Source organism: Liolophura sinensis, chromosome 7, assembly GCF_032854445.1.
Source record: "Liolophura sinensis isolate JHLJ2023 chromosome 7, CUHK_Ljap_v2, whole genome shotgun sequence".
In the NCBI taxonomy this organism is placed as follows: Eukaryota; Metazoa; Mollusca; class Polyplacophora; order Chitonida; family Chitonidae; genus Liolophura; species Liolophura sinensis.
In genome coordinates this window covers 59,017,525-59,032,577 of record NC_088301.1, presented here as the reverse complement: position 1 = coordinate 59,032,577, position 15,053 = coordinate 59,017,525, and the positions used below count along the sequence as shown (strand labels likewise).

Here is a 15,053-nt window from a genome sequence, read left to right as displayed (position 1 = left end):
ATATAATATTCCTTATTACATGTAAAATACGAAAATGAAATACAGATAGGAGTATAAGAATTTTTAACGTATTTGTATGCAGGCATGAATTATTCTCATCATGCTCATATATGCAGGTAGTTGGTTAAGACATACTACAGCGTGTATTGAAAACTGATGACCTAACTGTACACTTGTATACCAATATATAGAATATATGTCCGGCATCTGCCTTGGTATAGTGCCAACGTGGATCAAAATCTTCGAGGGATGTTGTCTTGTGTCATTCACCGCACGTGTGGCTCTGCCAAATTAGCTCGCGACCTTCACACAGCCGACCTCTTAGCTCAGAGAACGCGGTCACGAGAATGAAGGCGGCTTGTCCTGGGGGAAAATCAATGCTTTGAATCACGTTGGCTTCCACGCTACACACTAGTATAAGTGAGTGAGTGAGTGCTTGGGACTACACACTTGTATGAAGATAACTGTGTTTCAGACTCAACTGAATTTGACAGGGGCACTGCACAATATACTGAACTCACATTGAAATGCGTTCTTAATTATACCTTATAAATAATAGGAATTTAACAAGGCAATTAAAATACTGACAAATCATTTTATTTTATATCATAAAGATGCGGGTTTCTCCGAATGAATGAACACATTTTTGTTAAGCTTTCAGACAGTCATATATATATATATATATATATATATATATATATATATATATATATATATATATATATATATATATATACCGTCTGAATGCCCGTATTTGGTTTGGACCTGTATTATATACATGTCATTTCTTCTGAAATCGGGGACCGTGCGGACTGTGCGCAGATCGGATACACTCCCCAATTTCCGACGCCAACAAGGCACAATTACTCCTCCAGCTATTACATATCGTCGGAATCCGGGGAACCGCAGATCTGCGTCACTGTCCGGAGTTCCAATGTAATGCTGTCCATAACACAGTGTGGCTCCGGAAAGCAGGGAACAGCGGGACTTAAACAGCCATCCTGCGACATTCGCCCAATTCCGACACCCCATAAACATGTGCGGTCCACCGGATGCATATAGGTGGGCGTGGCATATATAAGTGTCGAATCTACAATTCGTTGCGTAATACACAATCCCCTTTAGCTCAGTCATGCATAATGATGAACACCCGTACTTTGTATAAGATTATTTTTCATTTCATACACACCAGCGTTATATGATACACGTGCTTATACCTAAAGACAAGCGATCAGTACATGGCAATACACAGGCGTGTGACATGCATGCAGTAATGCGCCTTTTAACACCGCTGATCACATCTGACGGCAACGTGCATGTGCTATACACTATTAATACAGACTAAAGGAAAGTCGCATTTTAGTCCTTGATTTTATCATGCCATTCATTTTATTAATTATCATAACAACAAAATATTCATCATATAAACGTCTTCAAAGCTAGTTTCTCGAACGTCGGTGTAGTTCCGGTGTAGCCGATCTGAGACATTCTCCCAATCACATGTCTCCATCTGGAGAAGCTGTCGGAAATCGGAGACTGTGAGAACTTGGCCAGCAAATCTGCTACATTCCCCGCATTCCATGTATCACATATATGGGCATGATACAGGGCAAGCATGCATGTTAACGATTACATTTCACTACAAACGCCTTTGTTTTATTCTGCTGATGTCATGATTCCGTCATATACGCATGTTAAAATCAAGGCCTATTGTCCTTATGATCAGGATTTATAAACAGGATTTCACACACGAAGTAGTTTCTTTTCATTTTCAGTTTGATGCATTATATAGGCCTAGATGGACTCAGGAGTCAAATATTTTTAAATGTGACAGTGGAAAGTATGACCCAAAATCGTCAGAGGTTGTGGTTAATTTTAGAGTGAAATGCAGTGGTAATGCTTTCATACGTTGTGTATTTTCTCTCCAAACAGCGCTTATCTAACTACTATACTACACGTTCACGTAGTCATGTAGTCCTGTTTACGCAGAGCAGTATATACATATATATATATAAACAGACATTGCACTGTTAAACAAGTGAGTTTTGTGACATTTTAAAATATTTTTTTACCATCTAATAAGGTCTGTAACAGAACTTCATTTTTTGAACGAGCGCCTGATTTTCTTAACCTGTGGTCAAAGGGAAGTAATTCGAACGTTAATCTGAGGGGTTATCCCCTCTTTGATCACAAGTTATTTACAAAAACGCGATGATTTGGGCCAGGCCCACCCAGAACGCAAGACACGGTCAAAGGGAGGTAATTGTAATGCGTTTTGAAGGAGTTACTCCTCTTGAATCATTATTTTCGAGCATACACGGATTGTCACGGATTACAGGAAAGTTACAGGATAAAAAAAGCAAAATAAAATAAAAAAAGAAAAAATTACTTAAATTTTTGTTTTTCTCTTTTTTCGTGTAAATTGGGGCGTGGGCACAAAAATAATTGAAATGCTCTGAACATCTTTGTTGAATGGTGCTGGCTGAAAATCGTCTCTGTGTGCCCCAAAATCTTCACCAAGTCGTGACCATGACATAATTCTGCATCTCTACTCATTGACTATCTTGTTCACATGACAAAATAATAATAATAATAAAATGCTTGAAAAATAGTATACAGGCGTTAGAATTGAAGTAACGCTTTATTTACAGTGAAGGGGGAAGTAATAACAACGGTTTGTCGAGAGTTGTTTGCTCTTTGACCACTCGGCGATGGCAAACGGACAATCCCGCTAAAGTTAAAAAGAAGTTCTTTGCATGTAATAGAAAATTATTTTTAACATTTGAAAATGAAGTTCAAAACCTGAAAATCACGGACTATATAGTTTAACGGTAGTCCGTACAGTTCTCGAAGAGTACAATTACTGCAATATACACGCATTAGACCTCTTCGTCTCCAGAAAAATCCACTCACAAAGTTCTGACGTTCGGTACCTATAAAGAACTATACATAAAATTAGCCATCTTGATGTCAAAAGCATGTCGCGTATACAGGCCCTATACTCTGTGGTGCTAGCCACGTCTGGTACCGTAAAAAATATAGACTGCCTCTGCGTCTAACAATATATGAAGGCACTGCTTGTCCTACGATGTCTATTCAACTTTACTACTTTCACCAATAAAATGCTGGGTGATCCTGGGGAATCGGGAAATTCTGGCCTTGAGGAGCCGATCTGCGACGTTACAACAAATCACACGTCTCCTTTATCTGGTAGAGCCGACGTTGGAAATCGGGAATTTCGCGGACTGGGCCAGCAGATCTGAGGCTTTTCCCCGCATTCCGACTATTTCATATTCTACATATTCATTATATAATTTACCCAATGTCCTTCTGTCGTGTGAATTACACACAGCCAAAAATTTTTTTTTTACATAACTCTTGTAAATTTTACACGATAAAAAAAAAAAAAAAAAAACATTAAGAACTCAGACGTTGGTATAATTTATCAAGTCAAAACTGATGTGTCTAAACTACGAAGATCGTTTGAAATCAAGGTGTGTAGTTATAGGTTCATATGAAAGAAGTTGAAAAGAATTTATAAATGCAGAATTCCCCAAATGAATATCAATAACATTAGGCTGAGGTACTGCTCTTACAATTTCACTAGTGGTCAAAGGGAAGTAATTTGCGCGATATACATTTGCACGCTGCGGTTATCTCTTCTTGGATCGTAATATATGTAAAAAAAAAAAATAGAAGAAACAACGGAGATAACATGGAGGTCAGTTTCAACATGTTCGTCTTTGAAAAAAAGAAAACAAAAACATGCAAATAAATAGTAATAATAAAAATAAAACAACAAACACTTCAAATTTTTAGAAGAGCAGTACATGTTTGAAACTTTGTTTGGTAAAAATAAATAAATAAATAAAAAATATAGTACAATTAAAGAATTGAAAATCTTATGTCATCTTAACTATGTCTTTATAAAAATATTTATTGTATCAACGCAATGTTCACCACTTGTATCGCACAGAATTTAAAAGCGTTGCAACATAATTGTGCTATGTTCAACGTTATATTTACGGTAAGGAAATAAGGGAGGTAATTTGGCCGTTTCGATAAGAGTTATTCCCTCTTTGACCGTGATCGCCGTCGTTGATAGACAATCGCTAGGGTTCAGGAAAAAAAACTACAAGCTTCTGGGTTTTGTTTATTAAAGGTGAATAATACATGCTGCTACATTAAGGTTTCCTATTATTTTACCTGTTGTGTGTAATAATACAGTCGCTGATTTTTTAGTAACTGCATTTACTGGTAAAAGTAGGCCGCTAAATGGCTAGAAATATGATAAAAAAATATGGTAATTTAGCTGTTTGATGTATGTCCTGGTACATGTTCATCGCATTGGGGCCTTTTCACAAAGATTCACGATTCATGAATGAAACCCCTTTCATCAACAAATCATTGATTACATAAAGATACCGATAGCATCTTAGACACTCCATATAGATTCTCTGAAATGGAGGAATTTCCAACATGAGATGCCGACATGCGACATTCCCCCAATTCCGACCTTTTGTTCGTATATTTTAGGGATCGGAAATTAGCGAATTTGGGAACTTATCAACAGATTTGCTACATTCCCCGTAATCCGATTATTTCGCGTTTTTACTCTCAAAGGGAGATAATTTCACAGGTTTGACAGCAGTTGTCTCCTCTTTGACCGTAATTCGACGGACGCTACCCGGTTTTCACGCTGCAATTATTTAAAGGATACTGGCAACATACTTAGTCACTACGCATTCTCCAAACTAAGGACCTTTCCCCTGAAGCTATCCAGTTCCTACATCACAGATAAAACACATAAAACACTTGAAAAACAGTAACATCTGTGTATTCCAAAAGAAAACTTCTTCTACAGATGAGGTAGATATTGGTTACTGGCATTTAAAATTTAATGAATCTACAATTTTAGGAAAACTGAAAGAACCAGGCAGCGTTTACTGTTGTGAAAACAATAACGGTACAAGGAATTTATTGTAAGTGAAATATTCGTACGAGTAAATGCTTGAAGGGAGGCAACTGTAATTTTTTGTCCAGAGTTATTTCCTCTTTGACCGTTAGAGAGTGATATGGGGACTAAATTGGCTAAAAGCCTCTTTCATTAGAGCTACTCAGAAACTTCTCAAAGGCATTTGATTATGTAAATCTTGAACGACTTCTACACAGACTGAATCGTTATGGCTTTTGGGGAGCTTTTTAAAATGATTCAGCTCTCATCTAACTGGTTGTAGGTAATGAAAAGTCATCATCTTGGAGCATTGAACATCTGGGTCACCTTAGGTCTTTGTATTGGATCCCACCTTACTTATACACTTCATCGAGGACCTACAGTCTTCCTTGTAAAAGAACTATTCTAATCTCTGTAATCGGTTTAATCTTCGGTCTCTAATTAACCGAAGAACTTTCTTGTAGGCCTATTTTGATCTTGTCTATTTACATCATTGTGCAGGCCTGCCGTACCCGCCGTACCTATCATACAGCACTGGTATTTCTTATATCGTCCGATGTAGCTTTGGCGCTCAAAGAACTTATTTTATCCTCTCTGCCCGAAAACTGATATTAGGAAACGTTTTTGCTACATCCCAAATGTTTTTTTAACATTTTTGTAATGTATGCTTATACACATTGTTTACAGTTATTTTCGCTGCGAACTGGCCCAATGGGTCTGTGTGAATAAGAAATACCCACACCTTATTTTAGCAGTCTAATCGTAAACACAATGTAATTTGTCAATTTGACAAAGTTATAGATGTTTATAACTTTGGCTTTATCTTATTTACGTCACATATAGAACACCTTTAAAAAACAAACCTTTTGGATACGGTCATGAAATAGGGAAAAGGGAGATAAGTGAGGAAAGTTTCACAAGAGTTAACTTCTCTTTGACCGTGAGCAATCGCATATGACATGAAAGTGTTAACATAGGAAATTTCCAGCACAGTACATGTTTTGGTATTCATGTGGATGGCTATTAAAATAACAGACCCCGGATTGTCTTTTAGAAAAAAAAAGAATCAACTAATTTCTGTATATTAAACAAAAGCGAGTATAAATGTGTTCTTGTCTGAATGTGGGGAATACAGCATATCTGGTGCTCGATTCTGCCAATTCCTCGATTTCCGATTACATGTGCCACATGTGGAAAGGCTGTGATCTCGGGGAATGTTGCAGGTTAGCTGCTCAAGTCAGTGAATTCCCTTAAATCCAGCAAATTGCAATATCAGGTCTAACACGGAGGAGAAAGTTGTTTGATGGGCTTTTGAATCTGCCTTCCTTGCATGACATATGGGAAGCTTTCGTCTGAAAACATCGTTTTACATGTTTTACAACTTTCTTTCATTCAACACGGTCTCATCGATCTGTGAAATGTTGGGATTGAAGGTATATCTGCGAGCTGTGTGGGCTCTGTGTATACATAGACCTATTCGCGTGGAGCCCTATATCAAGCAATGAATTGGGAGAGGGCGACCAGATTCGGGGCTGTAACCAGCCTGTCATAACGCATGTATTCCTAACAGGGCTAGGGTCCAGTTTCACGAAGCTATCTTAACCGTATGAGCTCGCAAATACCATTACGACGTAATGCCTACAATACTGGTTGCCGTGGTAGTTAAGTGAACGTAACGTTAAGATTGCTTCGTCAAACCGGGCCCTGACTTAGGCCTATATTTTATTCTAAAAGGCTTTCTCACTAATCGATGGAAGTCACCATAGTCAACAGCATATCTATACTGTCTCATTGACAATGTACCGTACATAGTCCAGCGTCAGACAAAATACTCCGCTTTTCATTGGACAACAACGGTCACGTGGGGTACAGCTATATTCTCGAATCCTCAGACGACTTCAAATGTGCCTGCTGCGTAGATTATCTCCCTTGGTTGCGGTTCAACAATGGTCACATCGCCGAAGCACAATTCATCTCTACATCACCTCTACACGTCTCCTGCACTAAATGTATGGGTCTTTGTAGGATAAATTCGTTACATGGTGACTCAGTGATAGGATATGCAACTATGTGGTGTCAATAATCCTCACACTGGGCGAAACTTCAGCCCGGCTCGACTGAGAGTATTATTGTCACGTAGTTGTGCATTCTATGACTGGGTCACCATGTAACTAATATTACCGGTTTCGATTTTTTTGTCTTAGCCATTTTGTTTTGTTTTTTCGTTGCCATTTTACTTCTGCACTCCTCTCACCATCCGCTGTCCAGCTTTTTCACCAACTGCAAGTGTCACAGTGCACGCGACGCAGTGATGTTCGCGCATGGAGTATAAGAGTAACACCGTTCTGCTCAGTGCAGTTCCCATCGAACAATCTAAGGATTCGGTTAATAATTTGTATGAGGGTTGGGGGAAAAGTTCTGACACTAATCAGGGGCGTAGAAGCAAATGAAAAGTGTGCGGGTGTGTCGGGGGGAGACGTACTAGCCCAGGTAATCACGCGAGAGTAAGATTAAACTGTGGGACCGTACAGGTAGCCTAAGGCCTACACACGTAAGAAGGTGTTTTGAACAGGACAAAAATAAAGACATTCTTTCACAAAGTTCTGATTAAGTCATGCACATTTTGGCACAAATTTCCATATTTTAACGGGGTTTTTTTTCGTGCCAGGAAGCACGTACACAGGCATGGCGCCATGGAAGAGTTGTTAAGTTGGTGTAGCTCGGCCTCGTCGCTAACATCAAATACAACAGTTCATCCCGTACTTTAAACATGTCCGTGATATAACGAGACGCTTTCGTGCCCATGCTCAAATCAATGAAAATTACACCCCTCGTTTATTAAATTTGATACACTGGGCCACTCACTGTATAGATCAGTGATGGACATGATGGAGAACGTTTGTCGGCATGTGGATTTTATCAAAGAGTGACTTGAGTGCCTATATTTCTATGGCCTGCATACATACATGCGTTGGAATAATTTTAGAGCAGCAGGAATTTAAGTTCAGGTGTATGAACCTTTCATGAAAATAGAGAAAAATGAGTAAGCCAGTCATCATCTAGTAGGCTTATCTAGCCTACATTTGGAAAGGAATAACTCTGAAGCAAATCCCTGCCGGTATGGTACTAGGGGATTTAATGGTTTCTCTGGCTTCTTCCCACCATAATGACATATTCTTGAGTACGGCGTGAAATACAAATCAAATTAAATAAAATCCTTTGGGAAACACAGCATTTTAGGTTGTTTTTGAAATGGGTGTAGTTCTAGATAGTTCTGTCGTATACGTCTTATTTGAAGTTATATGTATGTAAGGATGACCAAGGTCTCTAACGGTGTCTGTATGGCAATACGGATAATATCAACTTTGAAAATGAACCCTTTGTTGATTGTGAGGAGAAATATAATAATTTCAGTCTACATCACAAGGTATTGGAGTCCATCAAACACATTAGATCTCAGTTTCTACAATTTGCAGTGAATTTTAACACTCTTGCTAGTAAATATGGACAGAGGGTTTATGATCTCTGGCAGGCGGCCATAGGTGTATATAATTATACGCTTACATAGGTTCTCCGCGAGTGCTTCATTTCGTGTATTGTCCAGCTTCTCTGAACAACACAAACCGTGGATAATTCTGTTAAAGAGACGCGTGTATAATGGAGTCATACACGCTTGTAACTCATGGTGGTTCATGAATTCATACCCAGATAACAGTGAGATCTGGACTCAGTGTTTAGTACTATGCACCACCCAAGCAAATACAGCTACATTCCATCTCCATTTGTACAGGGCATATAAGTACCGTCCTCGCCTCAAAGGCTCTAACTGAAATTGAAATTACCAGTAGTCTAAGAGGAAGAGCCAACGTACAATTTGCTTAAGCGTCTCCTAATGTCAGATATTTTGTATTTTACCACATCCACACCACATCTTCCTTTACACTAAACATAGCATGGCAATGAAAGGTTAAAAATAATCCTTACAAAACAGGAAATGTGCAAACTAGACTGCGCGAAATAAATCAATCGCCAGCCAACAGTACTTGTCATTATGTAAATAGATGATCAACATTCTTTTATGCCGCCTGTTTGATCTCGGTTATATCCGTGTGAGCCTTAACATTACCATTAAAGATTAATTCGTTACAACGCTCCTAACGACCCGCCCGATATAGGCCTATACTTGATTGGTGTTTGATAATAAGATTTAAGGATTGTAATTCGTTAAAACGCTCCTAACGACCCATCCGATATGTAGAACTATACTTGCTTGGTGTATCGATCGCTTGAATCGATCGAACAAACCTTTACTTTTAAGCTGAACCCGAACTGAACTTGAGTGTGCTATACCAGTGCTTTATTCGAATGCGACACCAATTAACGGTTCACACGGATGTCAAACTAACATTTTATACGAATGTCAGGCTAACACTTCATACAAATACAAGGCTAACACTTCATACGAATAAGCCATTAGGGGCCCTCACTTCCCATATTTGCACATCTAAGTTGAGGGGTTGATAATTTTTAGATAAAAGATGTTGCTAGTGACATTTCCTTCCCTCCACAGTGCGCATGTTTTTGGATATCAACTACCAAAGCAACCAGTACTGTGGGTAAGGAATGAAAACAAGGCCAGGTTACAATATCTTCCAACATACCATTTTTATTCACATACATGTATAACATACGAATGTAGAGAAAGATTACTGAGTGTAACAACAAAGGAAGAAACACACGTCAGACGATACCTAAATTCAATATACCGGTTATACCAATCTGGTTCTTCTGTTACCTGTACCAGGTGATACATAACTTATTATAAACTTCTTAGATGGCGATGAGGGTTGACGTGGTCTATTTCCTGTAGGTTTGTTTAGTACATCCCTGTTTTTTTTTTGTTTTTGATATATTCACAGACAGCTACCTTTACGACATTCCATGTGCTGTGGACATGTAACGAAGAATACATCCTGATGTACAACCGTCACAGTATCTGTTCTCACCTGTCAATATAGACGATATTAAATCCACCCAATAACAGTGACGTTGTGTATACCAATGGATTTTTACCCTACAGAACCATTGTAATTCGCTTGCCAAACCATTAAATGAATGCTTAACGCCATTTTGGCAATATTGCAGCCACATGTCGCCAACAAATAATGGAATCTCCTGAACTACGCTTAACTTTTCAATATTTTCTGCTTCAAGAAAAATGTGTATATGCAATTTATGCTCCTATGAACTGTTTTGTTTTTTTTTTTTAACTTAAACATCATGTTATACAATGATAAGATCTCAAGCTTTTTGCGGAAAACTGGTTACATCTATTCAAAATTTGCCCGAATACACTAATCCGACAACTAAAGCTTCATCAGTTTGTGAACGGAAACTCTGTCAAACTAAAGCGTATGAAACTCCGCAATAAAGTTGAAAATTGTCTGGTAAAGAATGTTTTATATTGTCAGGAGCAAATGTGACTGTACAGGAGTTGATATCATGCATATCCTTATGCGTGCTTAACGGTTAATTCTCTCAAATTCTACACACCGATCAGCCATAATCTTGTCCATTTACACTCTGACATACTGAATACATCTATGTAAATCCTACACACAAATTATTTAAGAAAAACTGTACAATGACTCTCTTTCTCACTTTGTCACCTAGTACTTAACGTCACACACTGACGATTATACATGGCATCTTACACCTTTCTCTGGTCAAATATAATCCTTAATGTCATACCAGCAATGCTCTCTGCAAGATAACGGTCCTGCCCGTAAAGCCCTTGACAATAGCCCGACATCCATGTTTGTCGAGCCAGTCATGGACAGAACCGATATCACACCACAACAAACAACCCATAGCGGACACAGTGAGAGATAACAGGACTAATGAGTAAATATTAGTCTTATCTAGCCAGATGTGGATGGAAGAAGGCAACAGATGAGAGCCAAAACGAAATGAGCCTCATCGTGCCAAGTATGTACCAGAATCAATATCATCCACTCACAAAATAACCCATCTAAAATTAATTAGTCCATGAGATCGTCACCTGCATTGATTTTTCGAAAATGATAGTTGGCTGTAACGAATTACTGCCATGCCCTGCAAGAAACACAGGTTTTGGTTCTTCATCTTACATCTTTTTCTGTACTTCCTTGTATTCACGTTTTACTGATATCTAAGAATTTCTTACATGTACATTGATTTTGCTACTCTGGACACTTACAAGTCGACACCCATGTTGCCAGCATAGCTTCAACAATCAGGTGGGAATGAGATGCTTCTCAGGTTAAATTATCAGTCACAAGTGTCAGTGTAAGGGTTCATGGCTCAGAACTCATGGCTCAGAACTCATGGCTAAGGAGTAAAATCATCCTCAGTGTGAAAGTCTTTCCCACAAAAGTGTCAACATTTTCTGTCAAAAGTGTGAACCACATACTGAATGTGTGATTAATCAGTTTTTGTAACAACAGTTCAGGAAATTACAACCTTACACACCGCATGGCAGATCTCACAGCCACATTGCACACCTGTCCATTAAGTATAAACCGATGGATGGGCAGGACAGATTTAACTCCAATACATCACTCCCAGACTGTTAAAATATCTTCATTAACTTTACAGCAATCTAACTGTACAGATACTACAAGTAATACAGTCCATCCTAATATCACACACTGTTATTGATACTGCGATGCCCCAAATATAGGTTTGGGAGGTAACTGTGAAGGATCTTCCATGGCCTGAGGCGAAACTGAAAACAAGACATTCAAATTAATTTATCAATGCCAAAAAAAATAAATTCAAAATATGACCACTGCAAGAAGATAAAACGAAACACTTCCTTCCACATTTAGGTAACATTGACATATATGCAGATATTATCAGATGTATATTGCTTTATTTGTTCTATTATTTGTTTAATCAGAGATTTAATAAAACTTTGTGTCATATATTGTCATCATTGGTTGTTGGTGTAAACACTCTGGAGTCACTAGCTGCTGTGATATTTGGGAGCATTAACTCAAAAAAACAGTTATACTTGCAACAGTTTTACATTCCTCTTTACCGGTGTACACATACTTCATCATTAATAGTCACACAGAAGCAAAAGAAAGTACTTACTCGGTTTAAACTGTTCTGCTGAATATCTTGTAACTAAAATACTTATACCCTCAATCAGTGCCAAGAGGGTTCCACCTGAAAGGGGGAAACAACGATGTGAAGCATTTTGTACTAGCCTTGAGGTTTACACATTCTTTCAAAACAGTGGTGTTGGTTTGAAGATCACTAAAGTAAACTCAAAGACGAGTTGAACTAAGTTGTTTGTTCGCTTCAGTGTTATCCCCCAAGTTTACACACACACCTTGTTCACACCCAAATGTACTTACCAATAACAGCAGACCCAACCATTGCTCCAGCTCCATCTACAAAATATTTTAATGAAAATTAGAAAATACATAAACTTTATAAACATTACAGTAATTGTGCATGGCTATATGTGTTGGCCAGTATGTGTTTGTTAATGTGGCCATTTCATTTACTTGTCAAGCTTGCAAACTACTATTTGTTCCTGACATAAATTTTTTTATTTATGGATTTTTTTTTTGTATGTATGGTATACATGCACACCATTCCTCAATCTGATACTCACTTCTCACTGACAAAATAGCCCCTGTCAAAGCTCCACTGGTTATTGAGTTCCATGGGTCTTCTTTCTTTCTGATGTAAACAAGGGAACAGTCTATGGCTGAAAACAGTCCACCCCACACGGCAAAGTTACCTGCGATAACAAGAGATGCCCTTCTGACATGTCTACATGGAATGTTTTGAATCCTGAATCATATTTTTACTGACTTGCTCATAATGCCATATTCAAGAATGTTTCACTTCAATGACATCAGTAAGGGTTATAGATGAGGAAACCAGAATGAACCATCATCTTTCAGGCACATGTACTCTTGACTTACAGCTGCAGATGAAATAACACAGCTGAACCTCAGCCCACAATCTCATTGGTCAGAGGTGGACAAGCTGTGATTGGTCAATGGTGGATCAGCTATCATTGGTAAGTGGTGGATCATAGGTCAGTAGTGGATGAGCTGTCATGTCAACACTTTAGCCAAATTAGCCCAGGCGAATTTTAGATGTATACAAAATCATTGATTGCAAGTCTGACAAAAACTTAATACATAAGAGGCACAATGTATCAATTTTATTTATCACACAAGTTCAACTGAGTCAAGTTCAGCAATGAAATGGTTAGAATAAGTGTGAATATTTTCTATGTAACTGTAATGACTTTAAAAGGTTCACATTAGCAAATATTAGATTTATTGATCTCAAGATAAAATACTGTAAAGCCCAGGCAAATAAAATTTCAATATTAAACCATTAAAATATTATTAAAAACAAATTCCATTTGAAGTCCACTCCTGGCCAGGTACATGACAAACCTTGACATTTCAACATGAAGAGCTCACAGGTTACATTGACAATTCAGCAAATCTTACCTCCAGTTATTGGAGCTCTTTGTTTTACAGCATCTAAACTGCCAATAAGTCTACGATAATGTCCCTGAAATGAACAACACAAGTCTTGAACCAACTGAAAATCACTGACAATTTCATGCAAAAAATTAACAGGGGAAAGGAAACACTGCACATAAAGGCCTATAAATTTTTAGAAATTCTATGAATGAAATTTGTCCTATATAACACAACTTACACTTGGAGCATTTCTAAATCCTTTTATGGAATGAAAAACAGAGCCCCCAATGGCACCCATGGCAAATGCCCCTCCACAGTCATCCACAATCCTCCAGGGACTGAAAGTAAACAAAAAATTTCATCCTTATATAACCAAAACAAAACATAGTATGACTTACCTCAAGTTCAACTTAAATTGAAAAGTTTAAACTTTCCTACATGACAATGAGCCTTATTTCATCAAGGGCCAACTACCTATGGTTGTTGACAAACTTCACAGGACCCTGATGAAAATAAGAAAACACAAGCTTCCCATGGAATGGAATTATTTTATTTTTAAATCAAAAATTTTAAGTATCTTCGATGATCATTCAACAAATAGCTCATTGGATTCACTTTCTTGACAAAAAATAAATAAACCAGAATCTCTATGAAACATATGAACAGTGAAATGCAATGCTATGGTAGACTACATTTTACATTATTACTGAATGACTGCACAAACAGGACTTTATTGACATAGCACATGGTATTTATAAGTTGTTTTCATTTGAAACAATGAGTTGGGTAGTCCTATAAAAGAATGTGTTATTGTTCTGACTTAATAGATCTGTCTAAAGTGGATATGTGAAACATAAAAATTTGGATTTCTGCGCTTTAACAAGGCAGAGACAAAAATGAAATGGAGGCAGCAAGCGCTCTTATCAAAATCAATTCGTGGCTTATGTTAGCGGAAATGTGTAATGCACTAATCCTGGTAGTAGCTGCTTATCCTGTCTCATTCCATGGGGTAATGTCAGAGAGAGTTGACAGCATACTTACAGTCTAGAGGCAGTGCGGACTCTGATAAATGACAGTTAACCATTACTTTAATTGCTCTCTACACATCTACGATGTTGCTTTAACGATCAGAACCACATATTTACAATATTCCTTTAATTCTTGGCCATTCTGGTATACGTGACCCAATCGTTGTTGTTGTCAATAATAGCCCACATGGCGACCGCTGTGAAGAGCGGCTGATGACATCGACGAATTTGTGCTAATTTAACCGATTTAGAGAACCATACCGTATCAGTATACGAGAAACACTATTATAATGTCCAAAGCATTGCAATTCAAACTTAAATATTGTGGAGACACATAAATATAGCACTTTTTTCCTAGTTACTAACCATGGTTCACGTGCGTATTCTTCCATCTTGACTCGGTGCGCGGAGGTGATGCGCAGTAGAATGACATTGACCTCAACATGGATACATCAAAACCAGGAGCATGATAACATCCGAATAAAGGACTATGTCCTGACGTGGAGCTCATCAGTTACTTGTTATGCCTGTTATGTATATTTATTGTTCATAAAATTATGAAATAACTTT

General features: G+C 37.9%; 1 protein-coding gene across 1 annotated transcript; it reads right to left on the bottom strand.

The window, feature by feature from the left end:
- Nucleotides 1–9,594: 9,594 nt before the first annotated feature.
- Nucleotides 9,595–14,878, bottom strand: LOC135470196 (mitochondrial import inner membrane translocase subunit Tim17-B-like). The gene is made up of 7 exons (XM_064749005.1): nucleotides 14,850–14,878; nucleotides 13,694–13,793; nucleotides 13,480–13,543; nucleotides 12,621–12,749; nucleotides 12,358–12,393; nucleotides 12,092–12,166; nucleotides 9,595–11,720 (listed from the first exon to the last, which is right to left on the bottom strand). The coding sequence occupies exons 1-7, from the start codon at nucleotides 14,873–14,875 to the stop codon at nucleotides 11,647–11,649; spliced, it is 504 nt and encodes a 167-aa protein (XP_064605075.1). The 5' UTR covers nucleotides 14,876–14,878; the 3' UTR covers nucleotides 9,595–11,646.
- Nucleotides 14,879–15,053: the final 175 nt, after the last annotated feature.